Source organism: Diceros bicornis, chromosome 21 (genome assembly GCF_020826845.1).
Source record: "Diceros bicornis minor isolate mBicDic1 chromosome 21, mDicBic1.mat.cur, whole genome shotgun sequence".
Classification (NCBI taxonomy): domain Eukaryota; kingdom Metazoa; phylum Chordata; class Mammalia; order Perissodactyla; family Rhinocerotidae; genus Diceros; species Diceros bicornis.
The window spans coordinates 29363859-29390248 of record NC_080760.1 but is presented as its reverse complement, the minus strand read 5'-3'; the positions used below and the strand labels follow the sequence as shown (position 1 = coordinate 29390248).

At 34.0% G+C, this 26390-nt stretch overlaps 1 protein-coding gene across 3 annotated transcripts in view; it reads left to right on the top strand.

The window, feature by feature from the left end:
• Positions 1–26390, top strand: part of CSMD3 (CUB and Sushi multiple domains 3) — a 1210091-nt gene that overhangs the window by 1109261 nt on the left and 74440 nt on the right. For all 3 annotated transcript variants that reach the window (XM_058564813.1, XM_058564812.1, XM_058564811.1), the window contains 6 exons: positions 12248–12328; positions 13310–13423; positions 18298–18486; positions 19025–19171; positions 21462–21650; positions 25740–25925. In XM_058564813.1, coding sequence (XP_058420796.1) covers positions 12248–12328; positions 13310–13423; positions 18298–18486; positions 19025–19171; positions 21462–21650; positions 25740–25925 — 906 coding nt within the window. The remainder of the gene's footprint in view (positions 1–12247; positions 12329–13309; positions 13424–18297; positions 18487–19024; positions 19172–21461; positions 21651–25739; positions 25926–26390) is intronic.

Genomic DNA, 26390 nt, shown 5'->3' with positions numbered 1-26390 from the left:
TGTTCAGATTCTTTTTAAAGTTGTTTAATTGAGTTTATTTGAGCTGTATTAGTGACAAGTTTTAAAAAGATCATTATACAATTATGTAGATATAGGCCCATCTCCCTTCACAGAAACGGAAAAGATGCCTATTTTCAAATTAGTATTAATACAATTAATATAATTTAAAGCAACTAAAAATAATATCCGTATCTTGGGCCCATATTCAGTAGCTATAGGTTAGTGCCAAAATGAGCTCTCATAATGGTAAAAAAATTGGTCAAGTCATTTGGTGTTTTTTAGTAAGTAAACCAGGGAGATAATTCACTATCTAACATGTATTTTAAGTCAACCGAGAATACCTAAGCTTGGAATGGTTTACTCTCCCACTCAGTTTTCTTTAAATTCTCTTATTGATTTAACGGCTTCATCTGTTATGTCCTACCCTATAAGTCAGAAGTGGTTTTCTTAGAACTTGTATATTTATTTTATAAATTTGACAGATCAGTCTTTTCAAATGTTTTATTAAGGTTACATTGACCATTTAGGTTTTATTTATTAATATATTTTTAATATGTTTGAAAAAAGAAAAAAGGTTTTTTTCCTCTATAACCTGACTTCTTTTATGAAATCCATCATCTGAGCCAGCCATCTGTCTTTTATAAAACATCACCTTCATAAAGCCTTTCATGATCAAAAAAACATTCATAAAAAGCTTTGCAAAATGAACGTTCCGTGCAATGAAAAAATGGGACAGGCGTAAATGTTGAGGCACTTTCTCTCAAATATCATATTTGTTCTTCATCTGAGGAAATGTTTTTGTCTCTCTCTGCATAGCCATAATTATAATTCCCTAAAGTAAAAGCTGAATTTTCTTGATATCTGCCATAGAGTCAAGATAGGGTTGGCTTATAATAAATAATAATATGCAGTCCTAATCAATTACTCCCTGAAAGTAGAATTACACAAAACCTGTTTTAACTGCATGTTTTTGCAGACACTGACTTTGTATAATAGTTGCTATAATAGCAATAGCTACCATTTACTGAAAACTTAATATGTTGGGCACTATGCTAGATGCTTTCCATGTATTATTGCTAATTTTTGTAATAACTCTGCAAAATAAGTATTATTATCTCCATTTTAATAATGAAAGAACTGAACAAAAAATTTGTAACTTATATAAAGCTAGAGGAGAAGTAAGTAGAAAGGCTGCCTGGAATTCAAAATAGATCTATCTGACTCCAAATAATAACCTCTTTTTAAATAATGACAACAGCAATAATAATAAAAGCTAAAATACACTGAGTTCTTACTGAGTACCAGGCGATATCCTAAGCTGGTATTATTTCATGCATTGATTATATTTAATGGTATGTAAACCTGATTTTTCTCTAAAAATTCAGCAAAAGTGATTTTCATTTTTAGCAAGATGATAGGTCATGTCATTTTCTAGAATATACCCCTCCTAATTACAACTTGGAGCTTCAAACTTTTTAGTACTTCTCTTCCCGAGTACCTACAAGCTAACAACAGTATGTTAGTATGTTTATAACAACTTAGTATATTCTTCTTTATAGTTTTCAAAATGTGCTATGGTCACTGTATGAAGAGAAAATAAGTTTTACTGGAGGTCTGACTATGCCATCCGAAACAAGTAGGAGACTAAGTATAGCCAGAATATATATTTATTTAGAACAGAAGGTATCATTTTAATGTTTAAATCCATTATCCAGGGCACCTCTTTTTCTAATATCAAAGTATTAGGGAACCTCAATTTACATACAGAAGATTTTTTTAGTGAGCGCAATATGATTTAAAGATTTATATTATTTATTGTTTTCTATTATTGGTACATCTGTGAAAGAATGAATTGAATTGACTTTCAGATTATTTTTTGTGTGTGTATGAGGAAGATCAGACCTGAGCTAACATCCGTGCTAATCCTCCTCTTGTTGCTGAGGAAGACCAGCCCTGAGCTAACATCTATTGCCAATCTTCCTCCTTGTTCTTTTTTTTCCCCCTTTGTCTCCCCAAAGCCCCAGTAGATAGTTGCATGTCATAGTTGCACATCCTTCTAGTTGCTGTATGTGGGATGCCACCTCAGCATGGCTGGACAAGTGGTGCGTCGGTGCCTGCCCGGGATCCGAACCCGAGCCACCAGCAGCGGAGCACGAGCACTCAACCGCTAAGCCACGGGGCTGGTCCCCTCAGATCATTTTTAAGAAATATATTTAAAAAGTCTGTACTGTCTTTTAGGTCATCTTTTAAGGTTATGCTGCCTTTACAATAAATGCTGTATTTGGGGACAAGTATATTTAACTCCACAAAGTCTCATCCTAAAGGAGACTGCTGCAAACATAAGGATACATTTTATATAAAACATAAATCACCCTTGCTTTGAACCACGTGACCCCTCCACCTCACATAACCTGAAGACCTCACCTCCTTTTGTTGTTTGATGTCCAGAGAGCACAGGGAGTATGGACATCATACAATTATGTATATGTGTATGAAGTGGTGAAACTAGAAAACCAAACTGGTGAAACAGTAATGAGGAAAAGATAATGCTGTTTACTATTACTTAAATGACTACTTAGTGATTACTTAAATGACTAAGTCATGTCAAAATTTCTTACTATATTTTGACATGTTGCTCTATGTGCACATCCATTGATAAGTTATGATATTTATTTTCTGCTATATCTTACTGTCAGTCCCCTCCAGCGAGTCCATTTTAGGAACACACCTTTAGTTAAACAAAGTTGGGTTTATTGGCTCCTTGTAACGAGTAAGACAACACACCATGAGGGAGCCTGCAGCATCTCAGTAAGAGGGTATTAGGAGAGGCTTGTTATAGGATTTGGGTTGTGCATGATGGTTCTGGAAATGTTTAAGGAAGCATGCTTTTCCTCCGGATTGTGTGCTGTCAGAAAGTTGGAGCTGTTCTATAATTATATTAATACTTTTTTTCTAGAAGGTGGAAGGAATGGAACACACCTAAATCTATAGTTGGTATGGAAGTAACATTTGCTCATCCTAGCTGAGATGAAAAAATCTTGGTCATTTTGGTAGTTTGGATAGTGTTCTTGTTTTTTTCTGTGCTCGGATAAGATTATGGAGAGGCCTTGTTTTTGTCTTGTTCCAACAAGGTCAAAAAGTTATCATGTCTGATGTTAGTTATTAGTGACATTGTTTATGGTCAACAGTAGAAAACCATAGTTCATCAGCTAGAGCCAGGCCAGCTCCAAGCTAACAGCACACAGGAGCTGTGTTTTGTTTTGTTTGCTTTTCAATATGCAGAATAGTTCAAAGTGATAGTTAAAGATAGCTGTAACATGTTCCTTCACAGCCAAAAGCAAACCAAACTATGGTATTGAACAGGGAGAGGAAAACAAGAGACTGACAAAGATCAAATTGTCACTGCTAATATCTACTCTGATATCTACTAATGCGTCAGGTAACTCAACCATGTAGAGAAGAGACCATTGGCACACAGATTCCAATGGGCTCAGTACTAAGGCAGGATACTTTCAATTGGCTACCCGACTATGGGGACGTCAATTCATGCAACAGATATTGGAATTATCTTATGGATAATTCAGGACATTTCCCAATAGCTTTATTTACTATACTTCCATTAACTCCATCCCTAGGGAAATACCAATAGTGACTTCTTGTTGGTCCATTCCTCATGATAGAGACTTTCCTCCTCTTATTTCTAAATCCAGGGATGAGCATTTTCTCTTGGTTTCTAAGATCCTCCCTCATATAGGCAGAGAAAGAAACTGATTATAAAATATTAACAAAGCAAGAGTGATATTTGTAAGTAATTTAAGCACTGCTGAAACTTACCTTATGTCGTTTATGTCAAATCACTAGCGGATTTTCTTGAAAATGGAAAAAAAATATGTATTATTTTTCCCTCTTCGTTTGAACTGAAAGAACATTTATTTAAATACTCCTAACTCTGCTTTCAAGTGGAGCTGCTTAAACTTATTTTATATAACTTTTGAAACAACGTTGCCAAAATTACTTAACTGAACATGTAATTATTAACGCTTTTCCTCCTCCAGATCTTCCTCAAATGATGAAGTTATCATATTTGAACTCATCCAGGTCATCACAGAAGTACACTAGTGGTTACAGAGAGCTTAGAGTTTATAAGGGAACGTAGAACATTGTGGGGGTTTTTTCCTCTAAAAAATACTGTGTCCTCACTCGGCAGAAAGGTTGTGTGCTTGTGCTTTTCTGGTTTAGAGAAAGAATGGCAATTTGCCAGCGTTCTTTTTTGTTTTTTTTAAGAAGCCTTTAATAGCTCAGTTGAACTGAAATAGATAAATGCAGGATTCTTTTCTGGAATTGGGTTGGATGTTTCATTATAAAGAAACTAGAAAATTAAAAATAACCAAAAAATATTGCCAGAATCAAACCCTGAAGTGAATTCAATAAGCACATTTGTTAGACCGGGAGCCAGACATCTATACATATTTGAATGAAAACAGGACACTATGCAAACAAGAGTCATCCTCAAAAGATACTGACATGTAGAATATGATGCCTTCATGTAGTTATTAAATAGTAAAATGTGTTTTAAAGCTGAATGGCATGTCAAATAACATAATTCTTCTAAAGAGAACGAAGATTTAGATCAAATGTGTATTTTAAATGTGTAAATATCTGTCATGCAGCTTTTTCATTAATGTTCATAACTGTACAGCTGTTTCTAAATGGAACAATTCATGAAAAGCATGGACTAAAATATATACTCATACTCTAAAATTTAGATGACACAATTAAAAGTTTCAGTTTTGCCAGTAACTGAACGTATGGCCTTGTCTACCTCATTTCACTTTCTCTAGCTCTCCTCCTCCCTCCATCCCCCCAAAAATAAAGAGATTAGACTAGGTGATTTATAAGATAACGTCCAGCTCAAACAATCTATGATTCTAACCCGTACAATATTGGGTATATTCATCCTAGACCTGTTTATTTTCTTCCAAAGTAACCAAAGTATATACATTGTAGAGGATGAGATATTGTTTTAATTCAATTAGTTATTAGGTAGTATTTATTGAATATGATTTCTAGAGCACTGCGCTAGCAGTTTTGAGACTATAGATGCATACAACATATATTATACGTGACTATAAAATGAATTGCTGTACTCCAGGACTTTATAATACAGTATAATATAAACGATATAAAACAAAGAATCACAGCATTTTCAAAATATATCCAAATTTAAATCAGAACAGGAACAAAGTGAATAGTTTGATGTGTTCAGGGGAGTCACGTGGGTACTAGCCCTTTGAATGACATCGGGTTGTGAGTAAGGTCATGTCTGATTGAGATTATATGTGTTCAGAACACAACTGCCATCACAGCAGCCATGCTCGTGTGAACCTTTGCCAAACAGGGAATGTACTCTCCCTTAGAAATGATAATATATGTCAGGCGCTGTTCTAAACACTTTACAATATATTAACTCAACCTTAGTTCTATGTTTGTTTTGCAGATGAGAAAACTGAAGCATGGAGTCTTAGCAGTTTGCTTAAGGTCATAGGGCTAGCAAGCAGCAGAGCCGAGATTTACACACAGGCTGTCTGCTGCCAGAGTAAATAGTAGATCAGGCTGCTTTGTGCACAAAAGTAATTACTCCCCAACACAAATTGGAGGATATATGTTTTCCAATGATGTTGATTGGTTTGATAGAAACATCTTCAGAAAGAGAGGCGGAGCGGCAGTGTTTAATTCCTCATCATTGCCTTCAGTTACTTCTTGTCTGATGCATCGTACCTCACACCATTGCCTGATTATACCCTGCTCCTGCCCAACCAAGATAACATGCCTAAACTTTGCTCATATTTATTTCAATAACTGCCAAATCAACAATGTCTTTCAGGAATAAAATGTAAAACTTGGGAAAAGCAGAGAATATTAATATTTTACCAAATGTTTTTATTCATCTGTGAAAACCAAATATCTTGGAGGAATGGAATTCCAATTTGATATAATATGAGCTTACCCTTATAGAGGCTTACTGTGTACAGGCACTGCTCCAAATGCTTTGCACGTATAAACATTTTGTTCCTTATAATCACCCCTTGAGGTGGCATGAAATTATTACTGTTATCATTACTATTTTACAAATGAGGGAAAGCGAGGCAGAGGATAAGTAACTTGCCAAGATTTTCCAGTTTGTCAGCAGTAGAAACAAGATTTAAACCCAGAGCATCTGGACCAAGTCCGTACTTAATTGTATTTAATGTATACTTTTTACCCATTCATTCTTTCATTTTTCTGGCATTCAGGCATTCAGCAAATATTTATTGAACGCTGCTATGTCAGGTGCTGTATTATGCCCTGAAGAGTTAGCAGTTAATAACATAAACAAAAGTCCCTGCTCTCACGCAGCTTACATTCTAGTGCAAGAAAATGAACAGTAGACAAATAATCCTTACAGATTGTGAAAATTGCCAAAGGGAAAATAGATGTGAAACAGAGTAACTGCAAGAGGTTAACTCTAGGTGACAAGATCGGTGAAGATGTCTCTATTTTAGTCGTCTGAGGACAAAGTTATAAAAGAGATAGGAAGACAGGCTTCAAGGATGCAAGATAGATAAAAATAACATTATATAGAACATAAAGGTTTAGACATGTTATCAAATGTTACACTATCAACCATTTGAGAGCTATGTTGATAGGGAATAGAAGAGACTATGATAAGAGTTAGATCGTAGGCAGGTTTGATTTTTCAAAGTTTATGGTGAAAAATAAAGAGATGTGGTTTAATGTTTTTTATAGAGTAAGAATGGCATCGTAGGTGAGTGATATGACAAATCAGGGGTACTTGAGTTTTAAGTGGCAGAGAGGAACCGTCCATTTATTTGAAGCTAAAAATATAAACTGGTTATTAGATGGGTCTGAAGTTAATTAAACAAAGTTAGAGACCATTGGAAATCATAATCAAAACAATTTAATGTCAAGTCGTTTGGGAATACTTGTGAATATTTTAGAATCAATCAACAATTGTTTCTTTAACACTGACTGCAATATAGGCTCTCTACTGGTCTCTGTGTATCCACCTTTGTCCCCTTCCCTTTGTGTTTTTTTTCCCTACCATAGCCAGAGTTATTTTTTATTTATTTATTTATTTTGTGAGGAAGGTCAGCCCTGAGCTAACATCCATGCCAATCTTCCTCTTTTTGCTGAGGAAGACCCGCCCTGAGCTAACATCTATTGTCAATCCTCCTCCTTTTTTTTCCTTTTTTCTCCCCAATGCCCCAGTAGATAGTTGTATGTCATAGTTGCACATCCTTCTAGTTCCTGCATGTGGGACACGACCTCAGCATGGCTGGAGAAGCGGTGCCTCGGTGCACGCCCGGGATCCGAACCCAGGCCACCAGCAGCGGAGCGCGCGCACTTAACCGCTAAGCCACGGGGCCGGCCCCCCAGAGTTATTTTTTTATAGGGGAAATCTGATCACGTTACTCCCAGACTTAGAACTCTTCACAGGCTTCCCACTGGCCTCAGATTAAAACAAATTAAAACAAATCCTGAGCACGGCCCATAAACTCCTGTCGGATTTAGCACAGCTTACGCCTCTCTCATCCCTTTTCACTCTCGCCAGGACTCTGACCCCAGCATGCCTGGCCTTCCTCTTTGCTGGCATTACACTTGCTGATTCCTCTGCCTGGGTTATTCATCTTTGTGTCGTCTCTCTCCCCAACACACACACGTGCACACGCACACACACACACACGTTGTTTCAACTAGTTAAATTCTACTCATTAGTGAGATTATTTGATTGATATCTTTCTCACCAACAATTAGTGCCTATAAGGGCAGGATTGTGTCTGCTTTATTCACTATTGCATTCCCAGCACGTGTGATATGGTGTCTGGCACATAGTAGGCCCTCAATAATATATATTTAATAAACAACAAAGTGAACTGTGCTAGACGTTATAGGAAATGTAGATATGTACACAACAGTCCCACAAAAGCTAAACTTGAAACAAGAACTAACATGTTAATGAATAAGGGCGGAGCAATTCGAGATGGGAGAACACTAAATGCTAAGTATCATGACGCCAATTTCCAGGCTAGCAAGGTTGTCAAAAATGACAGTGTGGCATAGGAAATTAGCATGGCAAATACAAGGGAACTGGTAAAATTCAGGTGAAATATAGCAGACATCTCATATGAGGGATTGTGAGAATTAAACTTGCCTTATCTAGGATAATAAATTTAACCTCTAGGCTATGAAAAGCCGCTGTAAATTGATAATAGCAAACTGGCAGAACCAAAATAATTCTCCAATCCAGGTTGATTTGTCTATAAATGTGGGAGAAAACATGCTTAGTTGTCAAGCAGTTTGGTTCAAATTCTGACTCTGTGAACTGGGCAAATAATTCAACCATTCTGAAATTTAGTATCCTTTTTTGTAACATGGGTATATTTATATATATCTTGATGTAGCAATTTGGTGATTAAGTGAAATAACCCACGTAAAGTACCTTGCAGAGTCGTTTGCACACAATGGATTCCATGTAAATAATGTCTTAATTCCCTTCCATTGCTTCACTTGAGTGTAGGAAGGATTGCACCAGAGACACAGAGGGCAAGGAACACCCTGTAGGCCAATTTAATAATACATGGGTGTTAGTGTCCTAGGGCTGCTGTAACAGTGTACTGCAAACTAGCAAACAGAAATCTTTTTCTTTCACAGTTCTGGAGGCTAGAAGTATGAAATCAATGTATCAAGAGGGCCATGCTCTCTCTGAAGGCTGTAGGTGAGGATCCTTTCTTGCCTCGTCCTAGCTTCTGGTGGTAGCTGGAAAACTTGGGTGTTCCTTAGGTTGTAGATAAATCACTGCAATCTCTGACCCAATCATCACATGTCTTCTCTGTGTGTCTGTCTCTGCCTCTTCTCTTTTTATAAGGACAGTAGTCATACTGGTTTAAGGGCCTACCTTAATTCCATAAGACCTCAACTTAACTTACTACATCTGCAACAATCTATTTCCAAGTAACATTCTGAGGTTCCAGGAAAGATATCAATTTAGGGGGACACTATTCAACCCAGTACACAGGTGTGAAATGACAGGGGTCTACACTGAGATGTTGGCAGCGAGAATGGAAAGACACTGGACAAATTTTAAACTTATTTTAACGAACAAACTAGTAGAAACTGATGAAGATTGAAAACAGAATTGTTGGAAGCCGTTTATGATTTAACCTTTTGAAGTACTTGGTCTTCAAGAGTCAAAAGAAAAACAGATGGAAAGGAATTCCTTTCATTATCCCTTTTCCCTTTACACTGTAATCAAAATTACATAGTTCGACCCTGAAAAGCATCTCAGGCAGGTCTAGTTTAGATCCCGTTCTCTGGCACTCTGACCTACAGTTGTCTCTATTTCATCCCCATTTGCAATTTTAGAGTTGAGACTCATCTTAGGGAAGACTTTTTGTTTACGGACTCTTTTCCTCCTGAGGAAACCTATATGTTTTGTCTGTTATTTAGCAAATCTTTGTTGGATTATAAGCATTGTGATGGAAGCTAGTTACTCAATTGTGAAAAAGGCAGATAAACAGTCTCCTCCCTCATGTTGCTTAAAGTCTAGAGGGAGACACAAACAATGGACAAGGCAGCCAATAAATGAACAATAAGAAATTTTGAAACAAGTCATGATTATGTGTACCACAAAACAGAGTTCTGCGATGAGAAAATAACAGTAAGGGGTAAGGGGAGGGAGTCAGTGAAGAGCTCAGAAGAGATGTTTATCCTGGTGATATAAAATTGGGGACTGAGACATGAAGTCAAACCAGAGGTCAAAAGAATCAGTGAAATTACTTAGGTGGAGATTGTAGAAAATTTGTTCAAAGGAAAGTTTATTCAGAATTCAAATCTATAAAATTGATGAAAATAGAATTGTGCTTATTGAGGTAGAGGTGGGAGGTAAGGAAATTACAAATCCTCAGACCCTCCATGACCCCAAGATGATCCCTTGGCTCTAGGGACACAGTTTATAAAACTGTTGGTAATGGTAAAGAACAGAGAATAAGTCAGAATTTAGCTCACAGTACCCGTGTGGTCTTGGGAAAATAACATATTATCTCTGGCCATCCCATTCCTCATTAATCATAATTCACAACCTCTGGTCTTTTCAACTCTGCAACCTAATTGTCTAGGTCATTCTAAGCATGTTCTATGGATGACAATAGTCATGGATTTCTCATTGATAAAAAAATATACTTCTTTAAAATAATGAAATAATTTATGATTAGCACAAAGATTAAAAATAACTTTACAGGCAAACAAAAGTAAGCTAATACACATATGCACATCTCTACACTTCTCAACTTCTGCATTGATCTCTCTTCTACTTTAAGATCAGATAAAATGTTCTCCTGTAAAGCATAGTCTTATAAGCATTTCTCCATGTGGGGCTCACTGTATCTTCCTCTTTCCTTTCTCTTATCTCTTTGGCATTTCTTACAATTACCTTTTACCTTGATAATTGTGCCTCTTTTAAAGTGTAACCTCAGGAAAATGATTTTCAAAATTCTTCATGTTACTCTCAACTAAACTTTTTCTCAAAAACCCAAGTTATGTTTTTCTGCCCTGGGCTTCTTTCCCAGCAAGTCGTCTCTTCTCTAGTGATAACCCTTCTATGTAGAGCAGTGTTTTACTTGCAATTTAACATCCCTGCACAGCGAGTGCTTTTATAAACAGGTTGAAGTACTGAAAGGAAGATGTTTGAAGAGACAGACAACAATTTACAGCAAGAAATTGAAGCAATTTTTTTTAAATTCATCCCTCTTTGTCTACATTTTGAAAATTATTCCTCTTTTTTCTGTCCTTAGTAACCTGGAATTTTATCAGCCAATTAACCTCTCACAAATGGCTTTTTGTTACATGATGATGAATCAGTGTTCAAACTTTTTGCTTATGTTTCCTCCTCCACCTGAAATGCTCTTATGCCTATGATTATCCTTCAGAACTGGAAAAATATTATTCTTTAAAATGTATCTCATCTCCTTCTCTAGGAGTGTTCCTTAACTGGTCTAGTTGATGTTCCTCAGTACTCTCACGATAGGGGCAATATTGGAGGTATGGAGTCTGAAGGTAGAGGACATGGACTGAAGTCCTGGCTAACCCCTGTACTAGCTGTATGATCTCGGACCAGTTACCATGTCTTTTAAGCCTCATTCTCTTTATCTGCATGTTGAGCAACATAAAGAACTTAACTCCTAAGTTTAAGTAATAAGATTAAGTATATAAAACATATTTTTCTTCAAATGTTATAATAGCGTAAAATATGCTTCTTGAATGAACAAGAGTATATTAAGAGTATATTACACTTTTTAAAGACTCCTAGTGAGAACAAGGCCCTACTCGAGCGAATGACTGTGATACAGATATCACATAGGGCGAGTAGCCATGATGCTTAGATTCACAGAGACCTTTTTTGGGGGAATCTCTAAATTATACCAAATAGAAATCTATCTAATCTAATGAGATGACCTGTGATGTAGATCATTAAAAATATGAAATTTAACAAATAGAAATTTCATAAACATACTAATATAGCATGATGAGAGAAGGCTCTGGAGCCAGACTACCTAGGTTCCAACCCCAGCTCTGCCACCTTATAGTGGTGTAATTTGGACAAATTCTTTATCTCTCTTTAACAGGTTTTCTCCTTTATAAAATAAGGATAATTATAGAAATAGTTACATAAATTAAGTAATAAAATAAGTAAAACTTTTGTGACGACTAATAGAGTTAACATGAGGAAAGAGTTTATAGTATTTCCTGCAATAGAATGAGCATTGAGTACTTGTTTGCAATTATGACTGTATGCCAGGCACTTTGCTAGGTGCAGGGGACTCTGTGATGAACCTTGGAGAAGATAGGCTTTAAGCGCATAAACAAACATGAATATCTAATTCCATATTGTGATCACGCCAAGCAAGAAAATAACAGGTGTTCTAAAGCACATAACAAGAAAGACTAAAATGAAAAAATAAGGAGTTAAAAGGTTAAGTATTCTTACCAAGGGAAAACATTTTGGCATCTAAGGAATGATTTATTTTCCCTCAATGTTGTAGTATTTTTGTAAATAAAGAAATCATTAAAACAATACATTCTACAATTTATTTTTATTCTTATAAATAAAGCTTGCATACTTTTCTTTTTTTCACATATTTGAGTGTATATAGCTGCTCAGAGAAGGAATAAACATTGTTTGTTTTTATAGCCTATCAACTGAGAGTGTGCCAGCCTCCACCGCCCGTACCCAATGCTGAAATTTTGACAGAAGATGATGAATTTGAAATAGGTAAAGTCAGTTAAATTACTTTCAAAGAAAACATACTGTGAACAGAGGTATTTGCTTAAAAAGAAGCAAAAAGAAAGAATAGAAGCCGCCTGTCTTAGACTCTCTTTCCCTGGATTGATGGGAATTATTTCACATTCTTAAGAATGGACAGCTGTGAAGCGGAAAGGGAGTACTAGGCAGGAAGAAAGAAGTCTATATTTCCAGGATGTACAGTTAGAAAACAGTATGGAAATTTGAACCTTATAACTGTATTCTGGTGTTTCCTTCCAAGTTATTTTTTTTACAGCCTTTAGACACTGCGGTTCTAACTACTGGTCTTTGAATTCAGGCTTAAGCCTGATACGTAGAATGAAGCATATGTACGGTGGATTAGAAAACGTGTTTTGTTTCCATAGCCTTGAAAACGTTTGGTTAATTACATGCTCAATTTGATAATAAATAAAGTCCTTTAAAACTGTGTTGTTGGACATTCAATCCCGATAATGTCTCACAATTTGAATAATGATATAAGACAAGAAGACATTTTAATGTTGCCATAATAAACTTTTATCATTATTATCATATTGATTTTGGTTGAGAAATGTAAAAAAATCTCAATAACCAATGTAAATCTAATCTTAATCTAAAAGCAATAACTAGGAATCCTTTTAACTGCTTGATATATTTTTAATGAATAACTCTCCTGTACCAACCAGATTATTTCCTTACTACTATGGCTTATATCTAACCAGTAGGCACCAGTACAGTCTTACTCGTAGTTTACTTTTGGCTTCAGTTCTGAATGGTCACTGCCTGTGAAGTACTGGTGATTCAATATTTTGAATACCATCTCTGCTTACAGAATTTTTATATTGATTGTTATATTGATTAAGACTGAAAGAAAAAATATTCGGCTTTTACAGTTGAAACATCTGTTCATTTTTACCATTATCTTGTTGCTTATCTGAAGGCCCCTCTGTCGTTTTTTTTTTTTTTTAATAGGTGATATTATTAGGTATCAGTGTCTTCCGGGATTTACTTTGGTTGGTAATGCAATTCTGACATGCAGATTAGGAGAACGACTCCAGATGGATGGAGCACCTCCAGTATGTCAAGGTACCATTCTTATGATTATTTACTTCCAAATATTTGTTTTGTACTTAATTCAATAATGGCAAAATTGAGAAAAATCTATTTCATATAAATATTAAATATTTAACTGGCAATTATGTTAAAAATTATACAACTCATATGTGGTATTTTTCATTCCATTATTTCTCAGATTTAACTTTAAACATTTTTGATCCTTGCAAGGATTAATTTTTCTAGTTTATCATCTCAAAGTCAGTTCAACTTATTTAAATTATTTTTACGGTGAGGGGTGGAAACGGAGGTGAAAAATAAGAGAAATCACTTTAAGTAAAGGCTCCGGTGTTGATTACCTTTACTTGGAAATAGTTTCTGTTCTAACCACTGGATTCATTAAATTTTATTGAGCACCTGTTAAGTATGGGGATCTGAGGAAAAAACAAACAGCCAACCAAACACAAACAAGTTATTAATGGTCCCTGCTGTGAGGGCAACATGGCATGAAGAAATATGACAGCCATACAGGTGGTAGCAATACAGTGTTTAGGAAACAGGCCAGGGGGCTATAGAATCATATAATTTTTAACTGTTTATGGGACAGGAAAAGCTTGATGGAGGCATTGCTCCATGAGTTATGGGTTTCAAATGACAAGTGAGACTTACTCTGGTGGAATAGAGATAGGGAAAGGGTGGTCCAAGTGGCAGGTGTATATATAAAGACATAGAAGTCAAAGACATTGGGGTAGGGACTTCAAGGAATTCACTCTGTTACAAGGGCAAGATCATGATGGACCTTGAATGACATGGTAGTGTTTTGATGTTCAGGAATCATGTATTGTTACAGAACAGTGCCTAACACATGGTAACTATTTATAAATATTGGTTAATTTGAATAAAATTGAATTGAACTTGGTTATTCCTCCCCATATATTCTTGGATTACTTCCTTCATTGCAGTTTATTCCTGAGGGATGGAAATCTGTTTTCTGTGCAGTATCTGAACTGTTACAATGATCCTAAAACAGAACTTCTGTTTATTATTCGAAATGTGCTGTAAGTAGGAATTAACATTTGATTTTCTACCTCATTGGAGTCTTTATAAGAAAATAGAAGGATTTTCGCAAGGGGCTTTTACAGTAGCAAAAAGAAAGACATGTCTGGAGGTACAAACCAGTGCCCATGTAAGAATTTCCCTTGCTCTTAGCCAATGAGTTTAGAACATCTTGAAGTTGGTTGATTATTCTAAAGTCCATAACCTATACTCCTGATATTTAAATATCATTCATTCAACTTCCTCCTTTATATAAGACTAGTCTTTAGCCACTTAGGATTATTTGGGATTCATATTCAGATATTTAGACATGCGAAAGGAGAAGATAGAGTCGCAGCCTTTTGGGAGATTATTCATAGGAAAATAACTTGGGCAGACGCAGGAAAGTGTGAACAAATGATTACATATCAGCACTTCTTCCTTGACCCCAATATATAAACTACATTGTGAGCTCTTGGGGGGAAGCCCTTCTTTTTTTATATATGGACCTCAATTCAATAAGTTTTTTAAATTAAATAAACAAAACAATCAAGATAAGCTAGTTATTTTGCAATCCCTCATCTCTCAGACTTTCAATATCTTATTTGTAAAATCGGAATTTCCTATAGATTAATGATTGCGTCTCTTCTTCTTATATCTGCTGTGGAGAATACAAAAAAAGACAACAAATTTTTGTCTCCCAATAACACTTTAGATACTTGCTAAAAGTTGATAAATCATTCCTCAGAATGAGTCTATGCAGAGTTCCTATCTTAATTAATTGACCAGGCACTTAAGTTAAAAAGCTGACTTTACATTTTTATTTAATTGAATTAATTCACAAGCTTGCTAAAGCAGTCATTCGTTTGGAATCTGTTAGAACTAATCTGTATTGTTTTTAGTCTATTTTAAATTATTTGATTTTTTTCCCACTTCTCCTAAAAATGTCTGAATCATTTTTGTTATTTTTCCCTAGATCCTCTTTAGTTCTCTATATTACACTAAAGATATGGAAAGCAATTCTAAATATGGTGATCTTCAAAGGGTTTGATATAAATGAAATATAATAGGTGATTACGTGTAGTGGTTAAAAACATGGGGTCCATCCAGCTGAATCTGTGAGACTTTGTGCACTTTAAACTTTCTGAGCATCAGTTTCCTCATATGTATAATGGGTATAAAAATTGTACACACTTCTTAAATTTGTTGTGACAAGTAGGTAAGATAATATACAAAAGGTGCTTAACAGTGTCTTTACAAGTGACAATCAATAAATATTTACTCTTATTCGTGATGGTTGTCAGACTTCTTGCTACATGTTGGATAGTATAAGAATAGATTAATTTGTGTATTTACAGTAAATTGGATCATAACAGATTTTCAAAAGTAATATGGAATATTTGTTCAGTTCAGAACATTGGGGCCAAAACGTTAAATAAGACATGGCACTTGCTTTTCAATAACCATAGCCTAGGAAGGGAGACACAAAAAGGAAGGAAATGACCATAAAATTGCAATAATAGAATAATAAAATAATAAAAACGCTATCTGCAATAATAGAAGCATCCGTTACAGAGGCACCGAGAAGGAAGTCAACAATTCTGCTCAGGTTGGTGGAAGAAAGGTTCAGGGAGTGTTTCACAGAGGATGAGACACTTGATCTGGGCTTGGAAGGGCACTAACACTTCAAATGCAGCAGACAAGAGAAGGACGTGGGAAATAGCAGCACAAATGAATGTGCTGAGTTCAAAAAGCTATAGGTAGTTTGTCCAATATGTTTGGAGCATTCTGTTTCAGAGGAAGGCCAGCAGGAAACAAAGTTGGAGAGGTAGGTAAGGCGTGAACTTGGAGGGCTTTGTGTCAAGCTTTGAAGCTACTGAATGGTTTTTAGTGAGGGAGCAACATGCTCAGCAACCCAAACAGTTACTCGTTTAGCTAAATATTCCAGAAGTATTGGATAGCTGGGCACACACTCAGTAAACCCTTCCTTAAAACTTACTTCAACTTTTCATACGGTTATATGTATCTTTCATTCCTGTATGCCAAAGCTATATATTCACTCATGTTCTTCATCTTTAACTCAAATTTTCCATTCCATTTCCAACCTTCAAGTTTATTTATTGTACATACTTTTTATTTTGTGAAAAGCAAAGGTCAGGTTTCTCTTTTTAGACTAAGAATGATGTGATAACATTTACTCAATTATTTTAAAATAATTAAAATCATATCCAGGAAGCAAATATCTCAGATTGAAGTAAGAGAAACAGAGGTAAAAAGCCAAAAAATAGAAAACAGCTCTTAGATTTAGCTGTATGATATTCTATAGTCAATTTTCAAATATTTGTATATTAGTTATGATAATTTTATTTTCAAGTTATTTCTTTTCAAGCTGTTACCTTAATTAAAGAGCAATCATATATTGCCATAATTCACTATTTTACTTAGCTCTTTTCTGTCCCTACGTTAGTTGGAGACTTTATAACTCGTTTCATTGTCTCAGGAAATGATAAATATTTAAATCCTTCATCTATTGATCTATATTCCAGCAACTATATTTGATGTTTCCAAGCCTAGCTTATTTGAACACATACTAAAAAACAAAGATTCTACTTAAGGTGTGCTCTAATTATTTTGAGACACAGTGCTATCTAACTCCAAGGTGGAAGTTGACACATAGGAATTGGATTAAGAAACAGCATGGGATGTATTTCCAATTCACCAAACCCTCAAAAGTCATCTGGTCCCCTCATCACTCCAGTTGTTCAAATGTCCCCAGTAATAACACTCAAAAATTGGTCCATCCTAAGTTTAAAAACTATTTTGCAATGACGTACATAGGACATTTTGCTGTAGCCACTTCCACTGTTCTGATAAGTAAAAGATTCTTTATTATATTGAACCAAATCCTTTTAGGCAAATATTGGTTTACTTCTGTACAAGGTGGGCTATACTGAGCAATTCCAATCCTCTTTCCACACCATAGAACCTCAAATTCTTAAGGAAAAAAAAAGGCTGAAATGGCATCACTTGAGTGATAAAGATTTGATCATCTTGGTCACACTCTCATTCCAAATGCAAATTTAAGTAGATATTTGCACTATTCGGCCCAATGCATAATGCTATTGATGCCAACAATTAAAACTTACTAGACTTTGAAGGCTGGTACATCATAATTATGTTTTTTGTCAACATACGACAAATTTTCTATATTTTTGTGTATATATCGATACGAATATATATATACATTCTTGGGATGTCTAGCAGAGGTATTGTTATGAAATAAGAGGCTTGGGCTTTGTCTTGCATTAATGGTCTGGAGATAGCACAAAGAACTGAAAGGTGACTGGTGACCCAAAACTGTGTTAAATCCTCATGGCTTAAGCACGTTCCTGAGAACAGAAGTGGCTTTGCCTGGAATGAATACTCTGAGTGAGGGCAGTTTCCTGTCTGGCCCTACATACCTGAGTAAGTTAAACTTTGAGGAGAGAAGAAAGTGAGTAAAAGGTAAGGAAGGAAAAGGACAAGGCACACACATAGACAAGAGAGGCAGAAGGAAGAGGACATAAGAAGATGAGGAAAGGTAGAGAAAGAATATAAAGAAGAAGAAGGAAATAAATGCTTCATTTTTAAATCTTCATTATCTATCTTCCATCTTCCATGGAAGAAAAAAAAAAAGGAAATCAGTACCGTAAATTTTTAGGTCATTCCTCCATTTTTGAAGAGCAAGCTTAATACAAATTGTCTCTTCTAACACACAATTCAAGGTATTGTCTCCTTTATAGATATTGAACATGACAGCAGAGTACTCAGTATTTAAAATGCAGTTTCACTTAGGTCTAGACACTAGCGTTAATGATATCTTTCTTTGACAGTGCTCTGTCCTGCCAATGAATTACGGCTGGATTCCACAGGAGTCATCTTGAGCCCTGGATATCCTGACAGTTACCCAAATCTTCAAATGTGTGCCTGGAGCATTTCAGTAGAAAAGGGATATAACATCAGCATGTTTGTAGAATTCTTCCAGACAGAAAAGGAATTTGATGTTCTTCAGGTGTATGATGGTAACCATGGGTTATATTTACTGGATGTTCATAAATTCAGTCCAAATGCTCTAATTACACATGAAGGCCTTCATCATAAACAACTGCTTATATGATTTTATCTTATAGATATTTTCAGAAGTATCAACATCAGGGGGTGAAAAGGGTAATTAGGTACATGCATATGGTGATGGATTGTAATTAATCTTTGGGTGGCGAACATGATATAATCTACACAGAAATTGAAATATATAATGAGGTACACCCCAAATCTATATAATGTTATAAACCAATGTTACCACAATAAAAAAAAAAAGGTGTCAACACCAAATTTACCTATATACCGTATGAAAATTGTAGTTAACTTGATTATATTTTACAAATTGGAGATTCTTTAGCTATGGAATTAAAATGTTTAAAGCAAACATTTTATATTATATTTTAAGTTATGGTTGATGAAGTAGATTGGTTGTGGAGCAATTTCACCATATTTAATACTAAATATAAATTGGAACATAATTATTCAGTTATATCTAAATTGTATTTTTTTTCCCTAAAGGACCAAATATTCAAAGTCCAGTGCTTATTTCTCTCAGTGGAGATTATTCATCTGCTTTTAATATAACAAGCAATGGCCATGAAGTATTTCTTCAGTGGTCAGCAGATCATGGCAACAACAAAAAAGGCTTCCGGATAAGATATATAGGTAAGTGTTACTTATAACTTCAGTACAGATCTCATCTGGGATCCTCAGTATGGTTGTGATTAAAGAGTACAGACACAGATACTGTTCAGTTAGACATGAATTTAAGTCACAGTTCCTCCACTGATGTTTCTCGAGCCATTTATGTAACCTCTCTATGTCCCAGTTTCCTCATTGTAATGATAATAATTCTACATCTTTCATATAATTTTTGAAAAGATTAAAAGCACTTAAGATATTTATGACATATAAGTTAATTAGAAATTGAACTCTGATATTTTTATACTTTTTTTAATAGATTTATTTTCTTTTCACTCACAAAATGTCAATAGCATTGCTCAATTGCGTATATCTGATCTATTTAATAACTCCTTGAAATGACAAGTTTAAACACAGATAAACATACAAGGGTGAAAATCTTTGTTTTTGTTATTTCCATATATTTATGAGACTTGCTAAATATATTAAATATTGAAAGAGAAAATGATGAACATATCATTAAAAACCTTTAATTTTGAAAAAATAATTGTTTTGTCATTTCTGCTTTTCATTGAGTAATATTTAGAAAGATGTGGGCTGAAAATCCTTTTTACTATCAAGACAAAATAGCTTTTTCTATATGCCTTGCTGTTTATAAGGTCTACTGAGCAAAAAATTTTCTTGTTGAGTAAGGGTATATAACTACTTCTCCATTATACGAAGGTTATATTCCTTTTTTTTTAATTTGCCATCCTAAATCATGTCAAAGGCCATGGGTGTGTGCTCAATAACAAAATACTTCAGAACCAATCAGCCTTCTCTTTCTGTACAATGTTCAGACGATGTCTCCCCAAGCCATGGATCATTGCTGATCAGTTCAACTGAAAATTACTTTCATAAATATTTTATAAACAATTCTGACACAACAATTCTAGGCATAGACTTAAATAAGCTTTCAATTTCAGTTCTAAAGATATACTCTCAAATTTCACTCATTTATATAAATTTGTGTATATAATGAACACTTTTTGTCTATTTACTTTGATTTTGAAACTATGAGATGATAGTTTGATTTAATTTATTAGTGTGCCTTTTACATAGTAGAAGTAACTCGTCACTGATGTCATACTACTAATATGTATACAAGTTTTATCCTTTATGGATTTCTATTAAATTTTAAAAAATGTTATTAGGCATGCAAAGGAGAAATGTTTTTAAAAAATTGAAATATATGCCCCAGTTGTCCTTAAGATTTTTCGTACTTAAATCTGTTTCTGTCATATGAACAATGTAAATTTTTTTTATTAAAGTTGTGTGCAAATATGGCATTTAAAAGTCAGCACATTAAATTGTATTTTTAATATCATAATAGCTTAAAGGGAAACCATCCAAATCAAAAAATTATAAGCTTTAGATTGACTGTTTTATAGACTAATCCTTATTTAGGTTGATATTCATGACAAAGTTGGTTATAAATATAGTGAAAACACCACTTTTAGCCCCAAGGACAGCTTGACATATTGAATGTATATTTTTCTTTTAGAAATGACAGGTTATGACATATATATATCCTAAGTCCATTCTATTTCTTACTATTTACCCCTAAAGTCTCATTTTTTCAGTTGAATACATTGAAGTTTCAAAAGGTAAATGGATCCTGTCAGGCTGAGTAGTCTCCAAAGTATATGTATATGTGAAAAAGTCATTTGACGTTATCTTTTGACATTTCAGACTTCAGGAGATGAAAAAAAAATTATTTTATTGGCATTTTTTATCACCATTTGTAAGTACTGTTGACAGCATGGAAACTCTTTAATAAACTAGGAAAGAGGATTATGGAATGTAGGGGGGTCTGTTTTAGACAACAACCAAAAAGAAATGCATGACCTAACATGATATAGGTGTCTGGAGATAACTTCAAAGTGACATGTAGACAACATGCTCTAAAATATTGCTACTAAGGCTGTCGCATTTAGGTTCTTCAAATGATGAGAAATACAATTACTGCAATTCAATGAAATATTTGTAGGGCTTTTGAACCACCAGGGTGTTAAGAAAATATGATATATTTAGATTCAGAAGACATCTTCAGTGATGATAAGAATTACAAGAAGAAAGCCCAGAAATACATCTCCTAAAAGTTATGTCAATTGATTAGCAAGAGGATAGAAAATAATATGAAGTAAAATTCACGTAGATGGCGATTGACCTGTTTTTAAGTACTAGTATTCACTTACAGGTTTTTACAACTCTGGGATATAAAGAATTTCTGATTCATTAATTATACAGTGATTTTTTTTTTTCTTTTGAAAAGCTTTCTACTGTAGTACACCAGAATCCCCGCCTCACGGATACATTATCAGTCAGACAGGTGGACAGCTTAATAGTGTAGTCCGCTGGGCCTGTGATCGAGGATTCCGACTTGTTGGGAAAAGCAGTGCTGTGTGCAGAAAGTCTTCCTATGGGTATCATGCATGGGATGCACCGGTCCCTGCTTGTCAAGGTGAAGTATATTTTCCAAAAATGGATAAACACATTAATGAAAGATTAACCCCATTTAACTTTTTCATTTGGATCGCTGAAACTTCCAAAAATATAAATATTCAGAGGCATATATAGACACCTCTCATGAAAATAAGGCTTGAAAATGCAGAAGGAAAAGCTTAAGGAGAAGGAGACACAGAGTTTTCTTATTCTTCATTTGTTATTACGTGATTTATGCCTTTACTCTATCCATTTATATCATACTTTACCCATTCATCTACCATTCCTATTATTTTGTTGTCAGAAAATGATTGACCCAGAGCTGGAGATTGTGTTAGTGTGGAGTCTGCGGAGAGAAAAGAAAGGATGAGAGTGGGCAAGTTCACTGAAGTGAACTTTCATGCGGAGTATGCAAAAATGTACTCCAGATCAACAAAGTTAAAAAAGGAAAATGTAGCCAACCACCACGTTAGTTTTTCTTCACTGTTTAGCTCACTCAACAGAGATATGTCTTTCATTTTCATACGTATTTTGTTGAAACTCAAGGCACTGTCTAAGCATTGTATCCTGCTATAGCAAACAGCATGACAAGCTTCTTAATCAACCGATGGCATGTTGTAGAGCTTTGGACTAGGTCTTGTTTTTAAAAAGAAGTTGAGTCTATTAGCTAGGTATAGTCCTAAAGACAAGTTCAACATCAGTTACACAAGAAAAGCTAATGTCATTGGACTTTGAAAATTTTCAGATATTTAACATATCACATTATTTTGTCTATATGAAGTTTAATTTTATATTTGACTTATATAACAACTGTGAACCCTCACATTAAAAAATGCAGAACACTCTCAGTTTGTAAATAATGGGTCTTATCCATTAGCCATATAATCTACCTGTTGGAGGCAATTTATATAAAACAAATAAAACATAAAATAGATCAATTCAATTAAAATTTAAAATTAAACAGCAAGTTAAAATGGACAAAGAATGAATATTATCAGACACTCAAAATGGCTTCTTTTACCTATTAAACTGCAATTTCTAATTCACGAAAAGATAGCTGTCATAAGCATATCTATAAATAAACGAGAAATTAAAGAACGATTGTTTCCTTATTCTGTTGGCAGGAAACATTGATTACTTATTAGAATTTGGGGAAGCATCATAACCTTAGTGGGTTACCAACATTGAGAGTGCTGACTTCAGGCAGAATAGATATATTTTAATAAACTATTAAAACATCTGTTTTCTTTTGACCAATGAATAGCAGAGGTATTTACAAGTTCTTAGTATTAAATAATTTCCCAGAATTGGTTTGGGAAAAAATCTTTGATCTTATAATTTCAGAATTATGGGAATTTAAAATATATAGAATAACCTTCAAATCTTATGCATTTTGAATAAACATTAAAATGCTTTGAACTTTGAACTATTACATTTTGATTATGTGAGGATTGTTTATATGTATTTTACTATGTATATTATATATATAATAATCTTTCAGAAACCTTTAGTGAAAATAATTAACTGTTGGTTAAAATAAAAAATATCCTGAACTTTCTAAAATTTTGAAATTGCTTTGTTGAGTCAGTGCTATAGTTTCATTGATTTCTCTGGTGACATTTACCTATGGAGTCATTTTTTTCCATTGTTCTCAATTTAAAATTATTCTACAATTAGAATAGGTAAATCAAAATGAAGTTTAAAAAGAAGGTATTTGCATAGTAAAATGATAAAATATTTAAAATTACAGGAGCCATTTCCAAAATTGATCTTTTATTATCACTGAAACAATTTTAAAAGATTATTTTATAAAAATATTTGTTGTATGTGACACATCTCTGTTTGGACATAACTAATTAAAATGAAATGGTTAAATGTCATTGGGAACAGCTATTCACATATGCAAATTTTTTATTTTCTTCCAAATTTGTTTTACATTCTTAAGTCTTTTCCCAATACATCCTCGCATATATTTACTTGAGCTATGGTTACACAAAATGAGCACAGTTAAAGATAGAAAATTTAGTTGGCTATCCCTATTTGGGTTTTGTTAGACGTTTTTTTTCTTTGTCTACACATCAAATAACCATTCATTGACTCCCCCCCTTCAGAAATTGAACTGTTCTCATCCCACTATAAAATTGAGTATTGTACAGTGTTATGTGGAAACAGTCACTTTGTATTCCCTGCCTCACTTTTAATTTGTGCTTTTTTGAGAGTTCTGTAGAGAAGCTTCTTTACAACCACTCGGTGATGATGGTTCTCTGAACTCGATTTGTTTTCTTTTTTTAGCTGAGGAGTTAAATTGTAAGCTATCCACAGGTACAGTGTTGTCCTATCATTTTAGTATGTTGTCTTTATTTCAGTTCTAAAATATAGCCATTTTATACCAACCACATATAGGGAACCTATACTATTTAAACTATATTTCCTTTTTACTTTGATCTTAGTTCGACCTATGCTACGCCAACAATGTATAGTTAATTTTTAAAACATCGGTAAATACATGATCTTTGGGAGGATTCACTAGGGAGATGGGTTATTACAAATGGAATTCTCAGAAGTCCTAAGTGGAAATATAAACATTGCTTTAACAGACAGCAGGGAACTATTTATATTTGCAGCATTATTTTAGAGGTTCTGTAATTAGATAGCAGAGGTAATAACATAATTAAATGAGATTTTTTATATAATTTATTAAGTCAACGTACTACTTTTCTGTCCATAATTTGCAGATTATCAAAATACAAAAGATCAAACTATTCACCAGCAGGGAGTCTGACCTTCAGTTTTAAGAATTTTATGTAGATTTCACTAAGAATTTTTCACTTTATAAGTCAATTCACATGGATAAAATTAAACACCTAAATTGTAGGTTTTATAAGAGAAGTAGAAAGACTTTTTGGCTGAAATGGGAGATAGGTAAATAGGACTTAGCGTTTGTAAATATTCAAACTAAACTCACGTATTTCTGTTCTTTATTTCTTTTGATATGAGAAAAATATAGTTACTAGTTTAGAATCTCTTTTATGAAACCTATGAGACTAGATATTTCAGAATCAGAAATTTTCTAATTTTATAAAGGTGATATAGTACATATACCAGATATTATGTAATAACTCCCGCTGGTTCTGGGGCTGCACCCACATTCAAATACACTAATCTTTCTGCAGAGATATGTATGAGTATTTACACATATTTGAATATGATGTGAAAGATACAAATAATCTTACCTTAATTAGAGTTTTGCTGCCAAATATGTTATTTGAAAGCTTATTTTTTTTCTTTTTAGAGATGCAAATTTTGCACTTGTAAAGCAAAGATGGGAAACAATCAATCTTAGAAGATTTCTGTATAGTCTTCTGAATTTATAAGATGTGAAAATATCTTATATACAGTAAACTATTTAAATGTACATTTTTACTGTAATTATCACATTATGGTAAAACTAATTTTCACCTAAATCAGGTTTATTGTAGATAAAAACCAAGACATCTAACACATCTCAATGAAATGCAGGAAAATCCAAACTAGGCTAGCCCTACATTTATTAAATATGTTTCCATACACATGATATTTCATGAATGGTGCCCAAGGACATAGAATTTTGCTGGACATAAGACAAAGCAATATCCAGCTTCCAGGTAAAATAAATCTGTTTGTTTTATTCCTGGCTAAAGTCCTGATGAGTATTGGTTACCACCACCTTTTTAATCTTTAATAATTAGCTGTCAAATTGAATTGACCAAACTTGCTGTGTGATGATCCAGTCATAGGTTAGCACTAGACACACTCTATATTTACCTAACTTGCATTCTCATATAACCTATATGAATGCTGATAACCATGCACATGCTGACAAGAAACTAAGTAAGAAACCAAGAAATAAAGCACTAATAATGTATGGATTCACCAATTTAAAAACACATTCAATAGGAGTTTGAAATAAATTATTCAAAAAGTTATGGTTCAGAAAAGCTTTCTTAGGAGGTATTCTGAAATCGTTTCAGAGGAATCCCAAATAGTTTTATGTGCTTTACAGTTTAAGAGACTTATCTAATAAATGTTTTTCTGTTTCTGTAAATTTATATGTATGTATTTATTCTAGCAATTTCCTGTGGGATTCCTAAAGCTCCAACAAATGGAGGAATACTCACAACAGACTACTTGGTAGGAACCCGAGTTACATATTTTTGTAATGATGGATATAGATTGTCATCTAAGGAACTTACCACTGCCGTATGTCAATCAGATGGAACTTGGAGCAATCATAACAAGACCCCTCGCTGTGTTGGTATGTGTGTTAAGGAAATTTCATCACTTGTGTTTCTATTGGCATCTTATATGATTTAAAATTTTATATATTGCTCAAATTTTAAAACTAATCCCTGAAATGAAGTGTGATGTCTAAGAGGGAAATAAAAGTTAATTAAGCTGTCTTATACTATGAAGAATTGGAAGACAGTATAAGGACTTTTTACTCATTTTTGGAAGCTCTGGAATATTTATGTCAGAAAATTAAAGTGACTTTTCATGTTACATTACAAAGTTTCATTTATTTTGTAAAAAGCCATCCATCAGTCAACATGTGTTTTCAATACACAGCCCCTTGAAAAAAATTTTAAAGTTTGCATTAATCAAATTTTATTTCAATACACTCAGCTCTGATTTTTATAAGGATAAATGATGCTTCTGAAATGATCCATTACTTTTGGCTTTTAGGTTACTTACATTTAGAATGTTTCCCATTGCTGTCAAT